Source organism: Amphiura filiformis, chromosome 19, assembly GCF_039555335.1.
Source record: "Amphiura filiformis chromosome 19, Afil_fr2py, whole genome shotgun sequence".
NCBI classification, from domain to species: Eukaryota; Metazoa; Echinodermata; class Ophiuroidea; order Amphilepidida; family Amphiuridae; genus Amphiura; species Amphiura filiformis.
In genome coordinates this window covers 46,783,605-46,807,763 of record NC_092646.1, presented here as the reverse complement: position 1 = coordinate 46,807,763, position 24,159 = coordinate 46,783,605, and the positions used below count along the sequence as shown (strand labels likewise).

General features: G+C 38.3%; 1 protein-coding gene across 1 annotated transcript; it reads right to left on the bottom strand.

Moving 5' to 3' along the window:
- Nucleotides 1–9,028: 9,028 nt before the first annotated feature.
- On the bottom strand, nt 9,029–23,402 carry LOC140140608 (uncharacterized). Its single transcript, XM_072162366.1, has 6 exons — nt 23,336–23,402; nt 14,280–14,445; nt 13,586–13,725; nt 12,472–12,744; nt 10,207–10,413; nt 9,029–9,700 (listed from the first exon to the last, which is right to left on the bottom strand). Exons 1-6 carry the CDS (start codon nt 23,400–23,402, stop codon nt 9,441–9,443), a joined length of 1,113 nt encoding a protein of 370 aa, XP_072018467.1. The 3' UTR covers nt 9,029–9,440.
- Nucleotides 23,403–24,159: the final 757 nt, after the last annotated feature.

Here is a 24,159-nt window from a genome sequence, read left to right as displayed (position 1 = left end):
GGACGGGGCTGTGCAATAAGAGTCATCCACCAGCAAAAAAAGGGTAAACTAGTTTAAAACTAGTTTTTGAAATGTATTTTTACTATTTTTTTACGATTTTACTATCGTCTGGATCGCTGCCTTAAAGGACGGGGCTGTGCAATAAGAGTCATCCACCAGCAAAAAAAGGGTAAACTAGTTTAAAACTAGTTTTTGAAATGTATTTTTACTATTTTTTTACGATTTTACTATCGTCTGGATCGCTGCCTTAAAGGACGGGGCTGTGCAATAAGAGTCATCCACCAGCAAAAAAGGGTAAACTAGTTTAAAACTAGTTTTTGAAATGTATTTTTACTATTTTTTTACGATTTTACTATCGTCTGGATCGCTGCCTTAAAGGACGGGGCTGTGCAATAAGAGTCATCCACCAGCAAAAAAGGGTAAACTAGTTTAAAACTAGTTTTTGAAATGTATTTTACTATTTTTTACGATTTTACTATCGTCTGGATCGCTGCCTTAAAGGACGGGGCTGTGCAATAAGAGTCATCCACCAGCAAAAAGGGTAAACTAGTTTAAAACTAGTTTTTGAAATGTATTTTTACTATTTTTTTACGATTTTACTATCGTCTGGATCGCTGCCTTTAAGGACGGGGCTGTGCAATAAGAGTAAAAAAAAAAAAAAAAAGGGTAAACTAGTTTAAAACTAGTTTTTGAAATGTATTTTTACTATTTTTTTACGATTTTACTATCGTCTGGATCGCTGCCTTAAAGGACAGGGCTGTGCAATAAGAGTCATCCACCAGCAAAAAAGGGTAAACTAGTTTAAAACTAGTTTTTGAAATGTATTTTTACTATTTTTTTACGATTTTACTATCGTCTGGATCGCTGCCTTTAAGGACGGGGCTGTGCAATAAGAGTCATCCACCAGCAAAAAAGGGTAAACTAGTTTAAAACTAGTTTTTGAAATGTATTTTACTATTTTTTACGATTTTACTATCGTCTGGATCGCTGCCTTAAAGGACGGGGCTGTGCAATAAGAGTCATCCACCAGCAAAAAGGGTAAACTAGTTTAAAACTAGTTTTTGAAATGTATTTTACTATTTTTTACGATTTTACTATCGTCTGGATCGCTGCCTTAAAGGACGGGGCTGTGCAATAAGAGTCATCCACCAGCAAAAAAGGGTAAACTAGTTTAAAACTAGTTTTTGAAATGTATTTTTACTATTTTTTTACGATTTTACTATCGTCTGGATCGCTGCCTTTAAGGACGGGCTGTGCAATAAGAGTCATCCACCAGCAAAAAAGGGTAAACTAGTTTAAAACTAGTTTTTGAAATGTATTTTTACTATTTTTTTACGATTTTACTATCGTCTGGATCGCTGCCTTAAAGGACGGGGCTGTGCAATAAGAGTCATCCACCAGCAAAAAGGGTAAACTAGTTTAAAACTAGTTTTTGAAATGTATTTTACTATTTTTTACGATTTTACTATCGTCTGGATCGCTGCCTTAAAGGACGGGGCTGTGCAATAAGAGTCATCCACCAGCAAAAAAGGGTAAACTAGTTTAAAACTAGTTTTTGAAATGTAAAAAAAAATCAACAAAAAACGGGGGTATACAATTTGTGGCAGGTCGAAGGGGAGGCATGCGATTTACGTGGGCATTTTGGCACTGAAGTATTTTGACTAGTGAAAAACGCCCGGGGGCACTCAACTTTGGAAGTGACGGGCATGTGCCTACCGGCGTCACGAAGTAGGGGTCTATCGGTAACAAAGCATTATTTTAAAAAAGGGGGTCATTGGGTACAAACAAAATAAAAAAGGGGGTCATTGGGTATAATATTTTGAAAAAAAGGGGTCATTGAGTATAAGATTTCAAAAAAAGGGTCATCGGGTAGAAAATTTTGAAAAAATGGAGCAAAATTTAGAAAGTTTCGGCATTATTTTGAAAAAAATGGAGCAAGTTTCGGCATTATTTTGTTGCATTTTGATGATGCTATTCTAGGAAATCTAGAAAAAAAGGGGGTCATTGGGTAGCAGCAACTAAAAAAAGGGGGTCATCGGGTATGACTCAGAAGGGGTCATCAGGTAAAGTCGACTTCAAAAGAGGGGCCTATTGACAGGCACATACCGTCACTTCCAAAGTTGAGTGCCCCCTGGGGAAAACGTGGCACCCATAAATAAATAAATAAATAAATAAATAAATAAATAAATAATAAATAAACAAATAAATGGGGCCTAAAATATTTGAATAAATAAATATTTTAATACATAAATTGATTGATTAAAACAAATCTATACTTTCTGGAATCAGTTTTTTTTCTCCAAAATTCATATCAAATTTGACTTTAATAATAATTATTATAGTTTATTAAAAGGGCATTTCGTGATCCACAGCCTCATCCCCACTTTTCTCAAAACAAGTTGAGATTTTTATATCACTGGAAACCTCTGGCTATATAATGTTTATGTACAAAATATTTCTTGCAGATTAATTCGTTTAGCAAAGATATCGTGAAATTTGAATTTCGTTCTGATGCACCAGAACGAAATTACAACGCATTGTCTATGGAACAGTGTAATACACATAATCATGCATAACTCGCGAACGCAAAATCGGAATCAACTGAAATTTTGGGAATAGGTTTTCCAAAATTAGAATGATAAACTGAAATTAGTCTTAGTACAAGTCTTCGGGCTTGATTGTCACAGCATACGAAAAACACCCTAAAATCGCATCATTTCCAAAAATTGGCCAAATATTAAAATTTAACTTTTATTGCTAGTTAGGACTAAAGGATTAGGATATAGCTATGTTTCATTTGGCAAAACAGGATTAATATTTTTTTAATCCCAAAAAATTGGTTCTGTATTTTTATGGAATAGGGCATTCCAAACGGAAACGCGTTACAGAAACATATCACCAAAAGTGGAATTCAAGGGGATCTGTAAAAACGAGCATGAGTGTAAATGACTACAGAAAGAGCGTGGCGCAATGGTTAGGGTACTTGCCTTTAGTGCATGAGGTCCCGGGTTCGATTCCCGGCGTTGGCGATTTGCTGGGATATTGACTTGGAAAAAAAGTCTGAAATTAATTGGCAACATCTGTAGATTAAGTTTAGACTTCCGCTCTCTCCCATGGTTCATTTAGAATTGGGTAAATGAATCATGAAAGTACTCCGTCCTTCGGAGGGACGTTAAGCCGTCGGTCCCGTGTGCAGAGAGTCATACCTGTACATGTATCTCGCAGCCAGTTTCGAAAAGAGTAGGGTGTTAACCCCTGACTGTTCCCAATCCGTCCCGGTGTTCAGATGGACCCCTTGGGTTATCCAGGGTTGTCAAAACCCGAACATATCAAATCAAAAGCAAAGACTATAAACTTGGGTCAGCGAAACAAAATTACATTGGTGTCAGGCCTTTTCATCATCATCAGTCGGCTGCGGAGCAGGCGTCCGCAGCCGACTACAAGCTTTCTCCAGCTAATGCGATCTTGGGCAAGCGAAACATGCGATCTTGGGCAGCATCCCTTCAGTATCTCCCAGGAGGTGCTGGACATACTGTAAGTACAGTGTGCGCGGCCGTCCCGGTTTCCCCTTCCCATGTGGTGGAATATAAAGCGCATATTCTTTCACAGGCTCGCCATCTTCAAGACGCAGTATATGGCCGAGAAATTTGAGTTGATGAATCTTGACTCTGGCAACCAGTGCAGTGGAGTGGTGTTGGTCAGGTTGTAGATGGTTTCATTTGGAATCCGATCCACCAGGGCCGGATTTACCATAGGGCCAGATGGGCCCGGGCCCAGGGCCCCCAAATTTGTCATGTGCAGTGTCCATCTTCCATTTTAACCGAAAAACATCATGTTTTGGGCCAAATCAGAACATGATATATGATGTATTTGAAGACTCAAACAAAACTCCCTTCTATGAAACTCCCTTAAATGACTAAAAACTTGGGTCATTACATTGGTGTCAGGCCTTTCATAATGATACAATAATAAGCCCCCAATATTGGCTTTCATTTTAACCGTTATTTGTTAAACTGCGATTTTTTCTTTTTGAAAAATGAACGTATCGAAAAACTTTTCGGAGATCGCTTTGGATAGACCCCTACTTCGTGACGCCGTAGATCAGATACCTTGAACAAAAACCAAAATAAAGACGCTTATAATGAAAAACACAACAACACGATGACAAAGCATGTGGATTGTATACTTATTGCAATTGCATGATTTATTTAACGTGCAGTCTATGCATTACATGATTTATTTAACGTGCAGTATATGCATTACGTGATTTATTTAGCGCAAACAAATATTAAGTGCTGGTGCTTATATATCATCATTTAAATGAGGATGGTTCTATTTTATCATGATTATTTACCTCTAAATGACCTTTAACCTAACTCCCTGTATTTCATGTGGGAATTCAATTTCTTTTGATATGAGAACATGATATATGATGTATTTGAAGACTCAAACAAAACTCCCTTCTATGAAACTCCCTCAAATGACTATAAACTTATGTCACCGAAACAAAATTACATTGGTGTCAGGCCTTTTATAATGATACAATAATAATCCCTCAATATTGGCTTTCATTTTAACCGTTATTTGTTAAACTGCGATTTTTACTTTTTGAGAAATGAACGTATCGAAAAACTTTTCGGAGATCGCTACGTGAACTCCCTTCTATACAAAATGTTGCTTTACACGAGCATGAGTGTAAATGACTACAGAAAGAGCGTGGCGCAATGGTTAGGGTACTTGCCTTTAGTGCATGAGGTCCCGGGTTCGATTCCCGGCGTTGGCGATTTGCTGGGATATTGACTTGGAAAAAAAGTCTGAAATTAATTGGCAACATCTGTAGATTAAATTCAGACTTCCGCTCTCCCATGGTTCATTTAGAATTGGGTAAATGAATCATGAAAGTACTCCGTCCTTCGGAGGGACGTTAAGCCGTCGGTCCCGTGTGCAGAGAGTCATACCTGTACATGTATCTCGCAGCCAGTTTCGAAAAGAGTAGGGTGTTAACCCCTGACTGTTCCCAATCCGTCCCGGTGTTCAGATGGACCCCTTGGGTTATCCAGGGTTGTCAAAACCCGAACATATCAAATCAAAAGCAAAGACTATAAACTTGGGTCAGCGAAACAAAATTACATTGGTGTCAGGCCTTTTCATCATCATCAGTCGGCTGCGGAGCAGGCGTCCGCAGCCGACTACAAGCTTTCTCCAGCTAATGCGATCTTGGGCAAGCGAAACATGCGATCTTGGGCAGCATCCCTCCAGTATCTCCCAGGAGGTGCTGGACATACTGTAAGTACAGTGTGCGCGGCCGTCCCGGTTTCCCCTTCCCATGTGGTGGAATATAAAGCGCATATTCTTTCACAGGCTCGCCATCTTCAAGACGCAGTATATGGCCGAGAAATTTGAGTTGATGAATCTTGACTCTGGCAACCAGTGCAGTGGAGTGGTGTTGGTCAGGTTGTAGATGGTTTCATTTGGAATCCGATCCACCAGGGCCGGATTTACCATAGGGCCAGATGGGCCCGGGCCCAGGGCCCCCAAATTTGTCATGTGCAGTGTCCATCTTCCATTTTAACCGAAAAACATCATGTTTTGGGCCAAATCAGAACATGATATATGATGTATTTGAAGACTCAAACAAAACTCCCTTCTATGAAACTCCCTTAAATGACTAAAAACTTGGGTCATTACATTGGTGTCAGGCCTTTCATAATGATACAATAATAAGCCCCCAATATTGGCTTTCATTTTAACCGTTATTTGTTAAACTGCGATTTTTTCTTTTTGAAAAATGAACGTATCGAAAAACTTTTCGGAGATCGCTTTGGATAGACCCCTACTACGTGACGCCGTAGATCAGATACCTTGAACAAAAACCAAAATAAAGACGCTTATAATGAAAAACACAACAACACGATGACAAAGCATGTGGATTGTATACTTATTGCAATTGCATGATTTATTTAACGTGCAGTCTATGCATTACATGATTTATTTAACGTGCAGTATATGCATTACGTGATTTATTTAGCGCAAACAAATATTAAGTGCTGGTGCTTATATATCATCATTTAAATGAGGATGGTTCTATTTTATCATGATTATTTACCTCTAAATGACCTTTAACCTAACTCCCTGTATTTCATGTGGGAATTCAATTTCTTTTGATATGAGAACATGATATATGATGTATTTGAAGACTCAAACAAAACTCCCTTCTATGAAACTCCCTTAAATGACTATAAACTTATGTCACCGAAACAAAATTACATTGGTGTCAGGCCTTTTATAATGATACAATAATAATCCCTCAATATTGGCTTTCATTTTAACCGTTATTTGTTAAACTGCGATTTTTACTTTTTGAGAAATGAACGTATCGAAAAACTTTTCGGAGATCGCTACGTGAACTCCCTTCTATACAAAATGTTGCTTTACAAAATATACTGCGCCAATAAAGTGTCCTTACACTTGGAAAAATAATCACAATTTCAAAACTGGACAATATTGGGGTAAATTTGGTTTTTTAATAGATGCACTATCTAATCCTGCAAATTATGACACCACATTGAATCCAATGTGACCTCAAGAAGTAAAGTTACACGCAATTGAATAGACGAAGGTCCAGTTTTAAAAGTGACAAACTGGCCTATACAAGGCGCAAAAAGATTCCAACAAGCGAAACAAAGAGACAACACAGTTTCTTCAATGAAGCGTTATTTAAAGCAGTTTTTATTTCAGTTTTTACTTCTCTGTACTTTTCATAACTTTCATTTTATTTGTCAGTTCTTTTGTTTCAGTTTTCTTTTGTTCCTTTTGTTATAAATTAAAGCCAAACGCATAAATTAGCCATTCACCACTATCAAAAGAGATGTCTAGTCTGTGAAGTTTTGAATAGGCCAGTTTGTCACTTTCAAAACTGGACCTTCGTCTAATCAAATGCTTGTAACTTTGCTTCTTGAAGTCGCATTGGATTCAATGTGGTGTCATAATGTGCAGGATTAGCTAGTGCATCTATGAAAAAAACAAATTTAACCCAATTTTATTCAGTTTGGGAATTGTGATTATTTTTCCAAATGTAAGGACATTTTATTGGCGCAGTATACAAACAAAACGGTTGATCCACACACACTATATGCAAAATATAACCTTTTTATAATCTCCCACACAGGTGTTGTAGATTTCAAATGGAGTCACCCATTCAGATAACCATTCAGGTAACCACATTTGCAATTCTTGCGTTTCACAATACGATGCGCCGCCAGCGGTTGCTTTTGGCAGTCAAATTTTCGACTCCAGAGTCGACATCGCCGTTCTAGCTGCTATTGAATTTTCACGCGAGTGTGATAATAAATATGTTGAAAACAGCTCCACGAAGGATTCCCTGTGATCAATAGATAGAAAATGGATCTACTATAGTTGTAAATTGTTGTTTTAGTGTGCATTCGCATGTAACATCATTATAATGACATTTAAACCCACAATGATGCATGTCCATGTATTGTATTCGTATTACGCGGGCTTTGGATGTCGACTCATTTTCCCATGATGCACTGCGTATTTGGCCTCGACCCAGCGACCGCTGGAGGCGCATTGTATTGTGAAACGCGAGAATTGTGGAAGGGTATACCATACCTTCCATAGGAGGTGTATGTATTTCAATTGGAGTTGTCCAATAGCCATTGCAACCAACAGCAGCCAAAACGGATACAACAGTATCACACAAAAAATTGCGAAAATTATTTCATTTCATTTCATAGTTATGATTGCGCATAGACGAATGGCAGACAACCGTCCGCGCCGCATATCCCTTGGATGAACGACGTTACCGATCTACTTGGTGAAAGCCATTTAACATCGCCTTGGCACTCAGCGACTCTCGTAAAACATTACACAGATTATAATAGAGATGGTTTATATTGATCTCGGATTAGTCCGTACGAGGTTTGTTACATCAACTCATAATCGGCGGGCCTTGTAACATTGCGGATTAATATCAATACATTTTATTTTCTAGAATTGTCTTGTGACATCTTGCCACTGCAGAAGCATAACAAACATGACAAATTATTAATTCAAATGCAATATAGGGCCTACTTTGTCTACTTTCTTTCACACACGCAATATACACCAGGCACAAAAAGAAACTCGTCAGGATGAATATAACTGACGAGTTTCTTTTTGTGCCTGGTGTAGACCAGACAGGTAAACTAGATCACTCTTAAATAAATAAATAAATAAATAAATAAATAAATAAATGTAGATATTTATATAGCGCTTGCCGTAAACAGCCTCAAAGCGCTTTACATTCCGCCGTCATTAGAATATGTCGGAACCACGTTTGCAGCCTACAAGTGGCGCAGAATCCATCAGTACAACGACTGTGACTACCCCTAACAGCTTCCCATTGCACATGGGTGGGGTGAGGCAAGCGAGGCAAAGCGCCTTGCCCAAGAGCGCAACACGGTGGTGGGACGGGGAATCGAACCCACGCACGTCGAGCAAGCTCTCAGATTAATGAGTCCAAGGCCGTAACCACTGAGCCACCGTGCCCCCAATGGCAGACAACCGTCCGCGCCGCATATCCCTTAACCGGATCTACTTTTCGGCGCAGTGGTACTAACCTAACAATCTTTCCCGCCGACTAAGAGCTGATCAAGCTACATGTATGTATTTTTATTTAGTACCTACTATCTAACAGATATATCTAGTGAAACCATTCATCCCGTGGCTACGTACCGGTACATAATATACAAGCCTTTGTTTTTCAGATTTTATTGAACTATGGATCTAGTAAAGGTCATTCTATGAGCGTACAAACACATTGGGGTTAAGGAACTGGGTCCTGATAGATGAAGATGTTTAAGGTCCTAGTGCATTGTTGTGAATTGAATCGAGTTCCGTCAACTAGTTATTGGTGAAAGAAATAATACCATAATAGAATAGCCGGCCGACGGATCTCAAAGTTTTACGGGGAATGACTCGCTGAATACAAGAAGAGAAATAGACAGATAACAAGATATTACTTCACTATAATCTTTAATTCCGAATATCAAATATCAACAAGGTCTCACAACATAAATTGTGATTTCTCGTACGCTTACGATGTTTCTCCTTCGATAGCTGGCTGCAGACTACAGAGAATCGTAGGCAAGCGTGATTTGATGAGAGAAAGACCGCGGAGCGATATATTTAAATAATTGATAAATCGATAGAAAATAGCGCCATGACAATGTTGTCTGAATATCATCGGATCATTAAACAATAAATTCGGGTAAAGTGCGATTCTAACATTTATTTTAAAGTAAAGATTATTTAACATTTAATGAAATAGAGATAACTTCATTCTTTATAACCTCAACCTATTCTTGGTAACCCAGATCAGTAGGATAAATAACTGGGTTTAGCCATAAATAAGTGGGTTTAACCATAAATAACTGGGTTTAGCCACAGACTTTCCAGTCAGCTTCGTTGCCAGATCCTGACGCAACACCAATATATCTGACATCTCCAAGACATGCCATATCTTCACTGATGAATGCCTGGCCATCAACACTAACCTCTACATGCCCATTAGCGAAGGTCACGGTGTATTCACGGTAGTCGGTTGAGCTCAGAACGCTCGGCGAAGCAGATGTGAAGAGAGCCTTGTCAATGGAATTACAGAGGCCTGCAGACCTTGTATTATCCTTCCTACCAATTTCTGAAATAAAATTGTTACAAAGTAGACGAGGCAATAAGAAGGGAATAGTCATTTTACTTTTAGCAGTGTTTAGCATAGCTTTGGCAGTAAGCATAATCTCGGAAAACTATCCAGCTCTAGTTACCACACGAAATAAGCCGAATCTATCGGCTTCAGTCATAGATAGATGTCCAAGATTCTGCTCTGTGCCTAGCTTTGCTCCAAAGCCGATACTATCCATCCGATAAAAAGAAAAAAAAGAAAAAGCGAAACTGAGACGAATTAAACCATGCCATTATCCCCTGTGACTCTAGTCTGAAGACCGGTCGATGTTTAGCATTGACGAGTTTTTCATACCTGATAGAAACGACGTGGTTTTACCATACCTCTCTGAAATCTTTGTATTGTTTATACCCTGGTAACGTTTGTGACATTTTGGTCGATAACGTTTGTAACATTCTGAGATTAAATCGTATAGTAATTAATACATGTACACGAATTACTACTTGAAAACTATTCCACTGTACCTATCTTTGCTATCCCGACATCTCCAGCTACATCGTCTGCAGGTGCCTTTGTTGGTGACAGAATAAGGTATGCAAAACCTGTTCCTTTGATGGAAATGGTGTAACTACTGGCTCCAGCGGAGACTTCATTAAACTCAAATGCGAAATCGGTATTCCTTACACGGCCATTGTGGGTGTAACTATGGGTGTGGTGCATCTTGCACACATCTAAAAGAATAACACATGAGAAAGTAGCATTAGTGCTCGGCGTGCGAGATATTTTCTCAAAATATCAAGAGCTTTTTCAAAAACCACTGAACCAATACTAGGCTTGTTATTAGGCAAATTACAAATAGAGTATATGTTTCAGATCCTGGACGATTTTGGAATCCAATGCGGGAAACAAATTAAAGTGGTCAGAGACATTTCGCAAATAGGCCTAAATCAAATAAGAAAATATTGCCTTATTTTCGATACATTGAATATTCAATTAGTCTATCAAACAGCAATTTAGAGACAACACTTGAAAATAAGAGACATATTGTTAGCACCGCGTTAAAAATTCGGAACTTAATTACATATCATGATTTTTTCACACGAAAGACGATAAATTCAACTTATTTCAAAGGCTTATTAGTATAAACATTTGGTACATGTTAAAAACTTGACTTTGACCACAAAGTTGAGGGTGCAAATCTTGACAAATCTCACAATGCCCCTTTAAATGGACCAAAACGTTCGCGCACGGCAGCTATGAGACATACATGCACGACAGCTACACTCTAAATTTTGCAACGGATAATGTAGTTGTGACAAATGGTTGAACCGATTGTTGCACTGTCTTGATGCTACGTTCTTTGAATAAACCGATGTACATATAGTGCCTATATGACAATATAAATCCAATAAAGCAGCCATAGGTGTCAATTGTCTTTTGGGAAAAGACTTGTAATTGGTAAAAGTAGTTGGGCTATTTATACTTCACTAGCACATAATTGTCCCGAAAATACAAACGCATACTTTCGGGACAACTATGTGTTAGTGAACTTTGTCCCGAAAATACATGGTGAAATTTGTATAAATTGTCTTCTAACAATCACGAGCCCTTTACCAAAAGACTAATGTGGCCATTTAATGGTAAATATATCATATAAGCACTGCATGTACACATGTTTATTCAAAGTACGCAGCATCAAGAGAGTGCAACAAACGGTTCAACTATTTGTTCACAGCCACATTAACCGTTGTAAAATTTAGAGTGTATGATACAGTCGCGCACGGCAGTTATGTGACGTTTTATGTTTGTTTTAACATTATTGAGGTATAATTTTTTTATATTATTATAATTTCACCATAGAAAAATGTAAAAATTATGGATGATAGAAATCTAGGTAGGCCACATCAAGCCCAACCCCTTCGTGATTGATTGGGTTGGCCTAATTCCCGGGTTAAATTTTAAGCACAAGGCTGACACTACTATGAGCCCAAGTCATTTGGGTGTTAAGGCTACACAATCTATTGTTGGTCGAAGCAGCAAAAAAAAAAGCCCAAAAAACAAAAACACTTTGAAGTTTTGCTGAAGTTAATGCTACAAATCATAATACTTTGAAAACTTGCTTGATTTATTGTTGTGAATAAGATATGTACGTTCTACAAAAGTGTTGTTGTTTCAGCCCTCTTTACAACATAACTAAAGCACCACATAACCTACAAGAGTATATCTGTGATATTTGAATTCTTCTACACACTCGCTATGAAATGATCTATGTAATTTTTGCCAAAGCTCACTACCATTCGCAAGATGCTGTGAACTACCAAATCGCAACAGTTAGAATAGTTGTTAACCTTAATACGAGCCGTTTAGTTGCACAAAACTGTCGATTTATTCCGTATCGATTATTGCTGGGGAGTATAGCAAGACGATACAGCGCATGCGCATGCCGTTTAACCATCGTGTACCTCCAAGATCACGCTATTTGCGCCATGGAGAGGCTGGTCCATGCCTCGTCTTTTAATTTGATTTACGTATAGATGAGTTGACCTCAATGTTTATCAACAAAGGCAAGGGACTGGTATATCGATATGCTTGAGTGAACCCCATGTAACCACTACACTGTTCAATTGCCTTATTGTGAAGTGGCGGGAGTTTTAAAAACACGAGCAAAAACTGAACAAAATATGATGCGAGCGCATACTGCCAGGCAAAACACAATGGAAATTGCAATGATGCGTGCGCATACTGCCAGACAATGACGTCAGAAGTCAACTCATCTATAATATACATACCATTAACCACCTGAATTTCTAGAATAGTATCGCACTCATCAAGTCCTGTTCCTACAGCAGTGGGTTCCTCATTGCCAGTTTTGGGTAATGTAAATAAACCATCATGTATGTCAGAAAATAGTAGGCCTCCGTCAAAAAGATCTATGTCGGACACTGCAAAACCATATAGCGCATCCCATCGGTACACCTCCGTTTCTGCACCAGATTCGAGATCGTGTCGGGTTATCACTTGAGTATTGTCGTCTGGGCTGGAACCGAAATATAGAGCATTTTCTGTGTGAAAGTAAAAAAAACATAATTACGTGGACTGTTAGGTATAGATAAATGTTAAGGGTTTTGGTTAACTCTCTTCACGCGAGTGTCGGCAGACGACAAGTTTCAAAACATTTAAATTTTCATTACCATATTTGGAATAAGCATGAAAAATGCATTAAAAGGAGTACAAACAAGCCTAGTATTGGTTCAGTAGTTCTTAAGATAGCTCTTGATATTTTGAGAAAATATTTCAAAATTTCAACTTTTTCCGTTGAAGCGCATGGCTAGCACGCAGATGTTTTGATAAGCTACCTCCCAATTTGCATATACATTACGATATAGATGTGGATATAATTATTATCCTAAACAAAGACAGATATGTCAAAATTAAATGTTCTAATGTAAAGCACGGTATAGGCGAATCCAATGAGCCAATTGATGGTCAGAATTCATTCGGCCATTACTGGGTCCCTGCACCAAACTGTTGTGAATACCCAATTGGGTGGATTAAAGCCGCTTAAAAATCGATGTTATATTGTATTGTGTTGTAAAATTTCATCATTCTTGTCTACGTGTAACACGGGTGATGGAAAGCAGTTTAAAATTACCGGCAAGGCCGACGGGGACACAGCTATGGCTGTTATTGAGGTCACGGTAGGAATGTGTGAAATTGGATTCATCTATAGATAGATTATAGATAAAAATTCAAAAATTCAAAGAACAGACCTTCCAGAATAGGTAGTCGTTACTCTGAGTTTCATGCCTAAAAGGCAATCGTCAGACGACACGATGAAATGCTTTGGGTGGACTACCATCTCTTAGGAATGTGAAAGAATATACATATATACTTGTAAATTACCTGTGGCGTCATAGAGCAATCCGTCCGTGTTTCTCGCAGATGTTACTGTAGTCACTTGCTTTGTATCCAGATTAAGTTTACGGATATCACGCGTCCCCTTACTCGTACCAGTCTGATGAAATATTGTCATATATATGTCTCTAAATGTGGAAATAATATACAAAATCACAATTAAGTGCCAAAAGCTGTGGAGTAGTAACTAGGCGAGTTTTAAAAAGGCGAGTTAAAGAAAAGATGAGTTGAAAAGGCGAGTTACTCCCTCCCCCACGGAGATTAGGGTTTTTTTAATTACCCCCACGAAGTACGCTAAAGGCGGAATACGACAAGGCATTAAGTACCACCGGTGAGTTACGACAAAGGCAGCAAGTCCCTCCAGCTAGTTACGGGCGGCACAACCATTAAGTCCCGCGAGCGAATTACGGCAACACCGTCCGGTCACACCGGCGAGTTACGCCAAAACCATGAAGTCCCAATGGTGAGTTACGACAACACCATCAAGTCCTGCAATCGAGTTACCAAGCATGTGATACTTAGCCTTTTTGACAAATGGCAGACACAATAGGCCGTATCTCATTTGGGTAAAATTCAACAGACTGTGCCCACTCGCTCCTATACTTCAACAAGGCTAATAAATAAATCATGATGACAGGGAAATGCCGGTACATCCCTTTTAAAATTGATTTTTATTTCTCACCGTCCATTTATGGCTGCGCTCATTACACGGCCTGTTGTGGCTATTTCTTGTGCAGTAGTAGTAGATGGATCCGCTGCGGTCAGGTCTACGCTATAGGCAACACCATCATAATCAAAGTAGTAAACTGTAGTGCCCGTTTCATCTATTATAGCGTAGTCTATATATTCTGTTTATCAAAATAATGCAAAAAAATAGAAAAAAGTTAATGATGATAGTGGCAGCTGAGATTTATCTTTCTTCTCCACATATATAGACTAGCATGCTTTAATAGCATTTTTCCCTATCTTGATTATAATATGAGCTTGGTCCCATCAGGAGCCAAGCGTGACTCAGCACGGAGCAACCGTTTAAACAAACAACCAAACAAACAAAATGTCTAACAAATGGGGTTCTTGAAACACTCCACCCTCATCAAATTACCACCCAACTAAAGGGCTGCTAAAGGCACGATCTTCTCAGCTTGATCAGACAAAAGTAGGCGTAGAATATTGATCAGGATATCATACCGCCATTACCACGTACACGCCGTAGTAGAAGAAGTGATGTAACAGGATTAATTACCTAATTTGCATACATTATTGGCGGCCATCTTGGATTTTTGGGTGTCGGATTTTAAAAAAGTCGGGCCAGGTACACAACAAAACATGCTAGAAACCCATTTAAAAAAATGAAAGATAAGAAACAAACTTAAAAATGTTGGAGTTAGATTTATAATAAAAACAAATCTAAAATAGAGAAAAATATGTATTTTTTACATTCAATAGCACCCTCTTGATTTTACCTTTTACAAACAAAATGGAATGTTTTATCAAAAATCTAACTCAAACATGTTTTAAGTTTGCTTATTATCTTTCATTTAAAAAAGGTTTCGTTGGGTACCTGGATTCTTTTGATATCCGACACCTAAAAATCCAAGATGACCGCCAATTAGATATGCAAATTTGGTATTTTCTTCTTTTATTCAACCCAAGTGCCCATGTCATTATAAACTGTCTAGCATGTTTAATAATAAAAAAGTGTTTTTGATCGAAACCTTCCCAAACTGATATAAGACCTGCTTTTATTAATATTTAACTTTTATCTAAATGCCGTAAGCCTTTGTGGGTAGACCTAAGATGTCTTCAGTTGACGTCACGCCAAATGTGCACATCATTTAGCGAACATCGTTACTGCGCATTTCAAAGCCGGGAAGTGCGCAGTAACAATGTGCGCATTGACGTGACGACATCCATGACATCACATGTTTTTATAATGAAAGACAGAGATAAAAAAAAAAAGACTAGTTCTCGTCTGACGTCTGGGCAAAAGCGCGATGTGATTGGTTTCCGACCTGCGCGGTACGGCATTTTCTGCCTAGTTGTCAGAATTTCAGACGTGAACTAGTCTTTTTATCTCTGTCTTTCATTATACAGTCCATGATGGGCTCTTTGGCTTCAAAGTCTACGTCGAGCAATATTTCTTCTGTTCCGTTTAGGGTTATAGAGTTAGGGTTAGGGTTAGAGTTAGAGTTAGAGTTTTAGAGTTAGAGTTAGAGTTAGAGTTAGAGTTAGAGTTAGAGTTAGAGTTAGAGTTAGAGTTAGAGTTAGAGTTAGGGTTAGGGTTAGAGTTAGAGTTAGAGTTAGAGTTAGATTAGATTATATTAGAGTTAGATTAGATTATATTAGGATTAGGGTCAAACCTCTTTCTGGTTACGCCTATTAGAAATGAGCGATTACCAAACTTTTCTAAGCTTCCAAAATTATTTGGAATTCGTTAAACTTTATTATTCGTCTTACCTGTTGCAGTAGGAGTGACTTGTACTTTGTTTCCTTGTGCGTCGTATTTTATTACACACTTTCCCAAAAATCGTTAAAGTAAATACAGTTCCGTGCGTCATCGACGGAAATTGATTGAATTGGAACCGTCTTATGATATGAAAATACTTCGGTGAACGCAAGAGTATTGGCAGGTGCCGTGAAAACTTTATCTCTCTCAGTTAATGTTTTAAATTTCAGGTTACAAACCACATACACTGTTACGGCCGTCGTTGTATAAAAGATAAAAAAGATTAAATACATTATTAAAGATTGACCATTAAACAGAATAAAAAAAGAGATGAAAAAAAAAAATAATAAAACAGATTTGAAAATATAATGGAAAGAAAATTTGACAAAGAAACAAATTGGGAAAGTACAGGGTGTCCCAGAAAAAATTACCTGATGAATGAATTTGGACATCGGGAAATAGTTCCTTTTATTTTGCATAATAATTTGATTTGATTCGGTAGACTGGTTGCGCAGAAACGAGCGATTACATGATGAACACAGCAATGCAATTCATTCCAAGTTTGATCAACATGAGCTCACCCCTTAATTCTTAAAGTTTGTGTATTTCATTAAATTTAGTCCTCATATTCATTTTACAATTTGACGGTATTATGTTATTTTAATATGCCTTCACTGAAGAAGGTAAACAACCTGAATATAACCTTTGATTTGCCTTCACATTGATACACAGTGGTTGTTTATAATCCCGGGGGGAGGGGTCACTCCCATTGTGGCCTGTACACCATCTGCGATAATGAAAACGCGTGAAAAATTGGAAAACAGGGTAGCAAAATTGCAATTTTTAAATACGCGGAATAAAATTTAGGGTATGAAATTTGATGTAAGGAATGAAATCCCTGTTTAGGGTGTCGTTTTAGCCAAGGGTTAAATCCTTGTTTATGGTGCTTTTCAAAAGTTGATTATCGCGGATGGTGTACAGGCCACAATGGGAGTGACCCCTCGGGTTTATAATTCAATGGTTGAATTATAAACATCTACCAATAATTACCCACCTTTAAATAATGGCCAATATTCCTAAACCCAGATTGAATGCTAAATTGGGAATATGCAGTCAAGGCAGAATATATTTCTGCGCATTATGACACCTCATTTGTTCCAATGGTCCCAATATTGATGTCGCAGCGTATACATTTTAATGAAAGTAACCCAAGACTTGAAAATTGCGGCAAAGTCCCATTGAAGGAAATCTTATCAGCTCTCATTTGATTATTTTTTTTGTTTCATGCATTTGGAGGGGGGAAATGTTTGAAATACTTATGAATATTAACATGATCATGAAAGCTCGCCCTTTGATTGATTTCCACTCTATAAGGCACGATTGGGAGTTTAGACCATCCTCTTTAAATATAGCAGCGCACGCTCTGGTAGTTTTTTTTATTATCCATACGCTGCTGTGCTTTACATATCTTGTGCATATTCACCACACAACCACGGAATCAAAACGAGAAAAGGCCCTACCCCGGGGCCCCTTGTATCTGGAATGAATTCAACTTGAAAAGGCCCTACCCCAGGGCCCCATGTATCTGGAATGAATTCAACTCAAAAAGGCCCTACCCCAGGGTCCCATGTATCTGGAATGAATTCAACTCGAAAAGGCCCTACCCCAGGATCCCATGTATTTGGAATGAATTCAACTCAAAAGGCCCTACCCCAGGATCCCATGTATCTGGAATGAATTCAACTCGAAAAGGCCCTACCCCAGGGCCCCATGTATTTGGAATGAATCCAACTCGAAAAGGCCCTACCCCAGGGCCCCATGTATCTGGAATGAATTCAACTCGAAAAGGCCCTACCCCAGGGCCCCATGTATTTGGAATGAATTCATCTCGAAAAAAATAAAATAAAACAGATTTGAAAACAGATAGAAAATTAGACAAAGAAACAAATTGAGAAAGTACAGGGTGTCCCAGAAAAAAAATACCTGATGAATGAATTTTGACATCGAGAAATAGTTCCTTTTATTTTGCATAATAATTTGATTTGATTCGGTAGACCGGTTGCACAGAAACGAGCGATTACATGATGAACACAGCAATGCAATTCATTCCAAGTTTGATCAACATGAGCTCACCCCTTAATTCCTAAAGTTTGTGTATTTCATTAGATTTAGTCCTCGTATTTATTTTACAATTTGACGGTATTATCTTATTTTAATATGCCTTCACTGAAGAAGGTGAACAACCTGAATATAACCTTTGATTTGCCTTCACATTGATACACAGTGGTTGTTTATAATTCAATGGTTGAATTATAAACATCTACCAATAATTACCCACATTAAAAATAATGGCCAATATTCCTAAACCCAGAGGATGATTTAAGCACTTCCCAGCACTCCACTGGGGTCAACTTGCGGTTAGCAGCTGTGTGAGTGAACATGACACCACTGCCCGGGACCACTGCATAAACGTGTATGGTTAAATTTGAATTTGGACTGATAAATTTACAATAAAAACATATTCAAAATGTCACACGATTTCACAACCGTACATTTTATGTTATCTACAGAAGATGTGAATTATCCTTCATGCATGCATCACTTTAGATCTGAAGTCGACCAAGTAATAATGACACACGGGCAATTCTAAAACAACATCTTTTGCACAGACTTCAATGGGAAGAAGTTAAGTGGCAATTGAATATATGAATACAAAAGCCACCTAAGTCCATACTTTGGCCAAATTGAGTTAAGCATGGGAAGTTGTTGCTGTACATAGGCCTGTCATATGCATGAAAGAACAACTCAAATTCATTCTCTGTGTGTATTGAGCATGTGAAAAATAGCATGTATGAAAGACTCACCCAATTCCATGATTTGAGTCTTGTAACACATTGATTGAAATCCAGTATGTATAAAAGTCCACTTGTAACACATTCATTGCTAGAGAATGACTTTTGAACAAAAAATGGGTTTAATAAAGGAAAGTGTGTGGTTTGTATTACATGGCAGAATGCTTATCAACATTATACATACCTGTGTGCTTTATTTTGTATTATCTTACTAGTGGTAATCTCATTCTAACATTGTTGTCTTTGTATATAATCCAAAATTTAAAATGAACCCCACGAAGTCCCTGAAATGCTAATCGTCATACCTAATACAGGTTAATCCACTCATACATACATACATACATACATACAAATTATTTATGACACGCTGTTTCATAGATATCACAGCGTGTGTGATGATACACTATATAATAAATAACAAACAAAAATAAAAGCAAGCAAATAATATGGAACAAGAGAAAATCATTGTGTGAAAAGGTGTGTTTTAAGTCCTTTCTTAAACATTTGAAGTGATGGCACAGAACGCAGAGCAGGTGGTAAAGTGTTCCACAACCGTGGAGCAACATATGCGAATGATCTGTCGGCAGCAGATTGAAGAGTGCGAGGTGTGTAAGTTTGTTCAGTGAGTCTGGTAGTGTCAGTTGAAGATCGTAAGCCAGTTCGTGTAGGTGAGTACAGAGACAAGTTGCAGGCAAGGTATGATGGAGCAAAGCCATTTAGGCACTTGAAAACAATGACAAGGATTTTACTCATTTGCACGTAAAACTTACCATATTGACCAGGTAAATCTAACTGAAGGAATTAAAATGATACACGGGTTTTTTCTCTCAAAATAACTTCGCATGGACTTAGGTGGCTTTTGTATTCATGTATTCAATTGAAACTCGCGTGATAACACTTTTACAGTGCATGATGGGGCTTCCTTAAATCATCATCTGTCCTAAACCGTTGATTGAATGCTAAATTTGGAATGAATTCAACTCGAAAAGACCCTACCCCAGGATCCTATGTATTTGGAATGAATTCAACTCGAAAGGCCCTACCCCAGGGCCCCATGTATTTGGAATGAATTCAACTCGAAAATACCCTACCCCAGGGCCCCATGTATTTGGAATGAATTCAACTCGAAAAGGCCCTACCCCAGGGCCACATATATTTGAGACATGATCTGATCCATGGGGGCCAAAGGAGGCATATTTAAAAATTGAGTTTCTGTAATTATTACATTATACATACAATAGCCTATCATTTACTGAAAACACCAAAGTTCTAGCTTACTTGGTTCTAAAGTTATGAAGTTTTTGATGTCTATTTTCTTATGTATTTTATTGTTTTTTGCTCCATATTTTGACCTTTATCTCAGTTTCAAATTTGCCGCCTTTGGCCCCCATGGACCAGATCGTGTCACATTTGGGATGAATTCAACTCGAAACGGCCCTACCCCAGGGCCCATGTATCTGGAATGAATTCAACTCGAAAAGGCCCTACCCCCAGGGCCCAATGTATTTGGAATGAATTCAACTCGAAAAGGCCCTATCCCAGGGCCCCATGTATCTGGAATGAATTCAACTCTTTGTGATACAAGCCCGGATGCAAGTGGGTAAATCGAGCAAAATATGAATACACCAGGTACAAAAAGAAACTCGTCAGTTACAGTCATCCTTGCTGTCCTGGTTTTTTTTTTTTTTTTAATTCTGAAATATATATTTTGTTAATTGGACTTTGCTTTCTCATTTGACAGCCTGTTCGAGCAAGAATTGACCAAGATATGCGCCTCCAAACCCTCAAACCCCAAAATCAAAAGTTGCAATTTTAACGATTCACTTGTGCCTGTTACACTGTGTGCTTTATTGATTGGCCTGTGGTGCTTGTGTGCAATACAACGATGCATTCCCATTGAAAGTCGTTGAAGTGCAACTTTAGATTTTGGGGTTTAAGGGTTTGGAGGCGCATATCTTGGTTGTTGAACATCAAGAATGACTATAACTGACGAGTTTTTTTGTTTGTTTTTTGTGCCTGGTGTATATACACCTTTACACAGGTATAATACATAGTACTCACCATCTTGTGCATATCCGCTACCCAAACATGCCAGACCAACGATTGCTAAGATCTGTAAAAGCCCTATCATGAATCAAAACGAGATCTGAAAAGGCCCTACCCCGGGGCCCCTTGTATCTGGAATGAATTCAACTCGAAAAGGCCCTACCCCAGGGTCCCATGTATCTGGAATGAATTCAACTCGAAAAGACCCTACCCCAGGATCCCATGTATCTGGAATGAATTCAACTCGAAAAGACTCTACCCCAGGGCCCCATGTATTTGGAATGAATTCAACTCGAAAAGGCCCTACCCGGGGCCCCATGTATTTGGAATGAATTCAACTCGAAAAGGCCCTACCACAGGGCCCCATGTATTTGGAATGAATTCAACTCGAAAAGGCCCTACCCCAGGATCCCATGTGTCTGGAATGAATTCAACTCGAAAAGGCCCTATCCCAGGGCCCCATGTATCTGGAATGAATTCAACTCGAAAAGACCATACCCCAGGATCCCATGTATTTGGAATGAATTCAACTCGAAAAGACTTTACCCCAGGGCCCCATGTATTTGGAATGAATTCAACCCAGGATCCCATGTATTTGGAATGAATTCAACTCGAAAAGGCCCTACCCGGGGCCCCATGTATTTGGAATGAATTCAACTCGAAAAGGCCCTACCACAGGGCCCCATGTATTTGGAATGAATTCAACTCGAAAAGGCCCTACCCCAGGATCCCATGTGTCTGGAATGAATTCAACTCGAAAAGGCCCTATCCCAGGGCCCCGTGTATCTGGAATGAATTCAACTCGAAAAGACCATACCCCAGGATCCCATGTATTTGGAATGAATTCAACTCGAAAAGACTTTACCCCAGGGCCCCATGTATTTGGAATGAATTCAACTCGAAAAGGCCCTACCCCAGGATCCCATGTATTTGGAATGAATTCAACTCGAAAAGGCCCTACCCCAGGGCCCCATGTATCTGGAATGAATTCAACTCGAAAAAGGCCCTACCCCCAGGGCCCAATGTATTTGGAATGAATTCAACTCGAAAAGGCCCTATCCCAGGGCCCCATGTATCTGGAATGAATTCAACTCTTTTTGATACAAGCCCGGGATACAAGTGGGTAAATCGGACAAAATATGAATACACCAGGCACAAAAAGAAACTCGTCAGTTACAGTCATCCTTGCTGTCCTGGTTTTTTTTTTATAATTCTGAAATATATATTTTGTTAATTGGACTTTGTTTTCTCATTTGACAGCCTGTTCGAGCAAGAATTGACCAAGATATGCGCCTCCAAACCCTCAAACCCAGTGGCGTAACTAGGGTTGGTAGCGCCCGGGGCAAGAAACAAAATTGGCGCCCCTACCCCCCCGCGAATTTTTAATACCTGAATGAATTGCGCGCGGAGCGAGCGAAATTTTGGACAAATAAGGCCTACCACTAATTAATTTTGGTTACTAGAAGTTGAATATTGATCTTAAAATGTTCTTTGAATTGATTTTGTTTTGAAATGCGCGCGAAGTTGCAATTTTAACGATTCAATATTATTTTGCCTGTTACATTATGTGATTTATTGATTGGCATGTGGTGCTTATGTGCAAGACAACGCACACCGACATCGCCTGGCTAATAATTATTTGGTGCAGCAGAGACATTAAAATGAATACACGGGATCGATCCACGTGAATTGCTATGCACGATTTTGATATCAGACGAAAATCTTCTGATACTGGGTTAGAAAATGATGAATATCTCCCGTAAATGAATTTTTCTCAAGAAACCAGATGTGGTCTCATACACTTGAAAATACGTGTTGAACAGATGTTATAGTCGTTAGCGTGCGCTTTGAAAATTGGCCGTGCGCTTTGAACTCAAAATTTGACCAAAACTCTCAATTTTATATTGCGTTGGTCCTGTAGGCCTATGGACTACAGCGCGCAGCAGGCTATAGCGGCACTCACTCAAGTGGAGACAGTATATTAACCATTGACCGCAATGTCGTATACAAGCTTGCAAACACAGCGAGAAATCAATTACCCCGTCTTTTGTCATATAGCCTTAGTCAGGTCACTTCGCTAATAATATGCATCTCATAAGGTCCGAATAAAATAGCCATGTGTGGCTGTGGATTCAACCTACCATGGCGATTTCTACTATGAAGATATTGGGGCGATGTCACTGTGTGCTTTATTGATTGGCCTGTGGTGCTTGTGTGCAATACAACGATGCATTCCCATTGAAAGTCGTTGAAGTGCAACTTTAGATTTTGGGGTTTAAGAGTTTGGAGGCGCATATCTTGGTTGTTGAACATCAAGGATGACTATAACTGACGAGTTTCTTTTTGTGCCTGGTGTATATACACCTTTACACAGGTATAATACATAGTACTCACCATCTTGTGCATATCCGCTACCCAAACATGCCAGACCAACGATTGCTAAGATCTGTAAAAGCCCCATTATGAAGCTAGCAGATGTCAAGTTGATCTGAAAAGAGTATTGAAAATATGTGACGTGTCATGTCAAAAGGAGACACTTTCGGGCAGGTTATCAATTTTCAGATTTTAACATATCTTAAATTAAGAGATATTTTGCACCACAACGCCGTTTTCCCCAATGAAATCGGACTAAATAAATAAATAAATAAATAAATAAATAAATAAATAAATAAATAAATAAATAAATAAATAAATAAATAAATAAATAAATAAATAAATAAATAAATAAATAAATAAATAAAAAAAAATAAATAAATAAATAAATAAATAAATAAATAAATAAATAAATAAATAAATAAATAAATAAATAAATAAATTGCCACAGACAATTTCGGTGCCGGGAATTTTGAATATCGCGTGTTGAGTGCCGGCTGTTTTATCATTTTTATGGTCAATATGAGTTTGTTTTAAATCGAGTTCGTAAGTTATGGTATTACAAAATTGGAATTTGAGATAATTATCGGCCTTTAAAAATATTGTTGACAATGTTGTGAGTAGGAATTACCTTGAAAAATGTCTCAAAAAATACAAGATGCCAGTTATATTCCGGTCTGAAACTATCAGACAATATTTTTAACATTAATAACATCACAAATTCGCAACATACCCAAATTGTAAAAAAAATAACCCCCGGGCAGATTTTTGGCTATTTATCCATTTACAATCCTGCCCAAAAGTGTCTCCTTTTGACATGACACGTCACATATATATATAAATAT

Excerpts from the sequence above, each read along its gene's own strand:
- LOC140140608 (XM_072162366.1), bottom strand. The coding sequence starts at position 23,402 with ATGGGGCTTTTACAGATCTTAGCAATCGTTGGTCTGGCATGTTTGGGT. Across the intron at positions 13,726-14,279 it reads AGCGCAGCCATAAATGGACG|AGACATATATATGACAATAT; the intron begins GTGAGAAATAAA and ends TTCCACATTTAG. Across the intron at positions 9,701-10,206 it reads TGTCGGGATAGCAAAGATAG|AAATTGGTAGGAAGGATAAT; the intron begins GTACAGTGGAAT and ends ATTTTATTTCAG.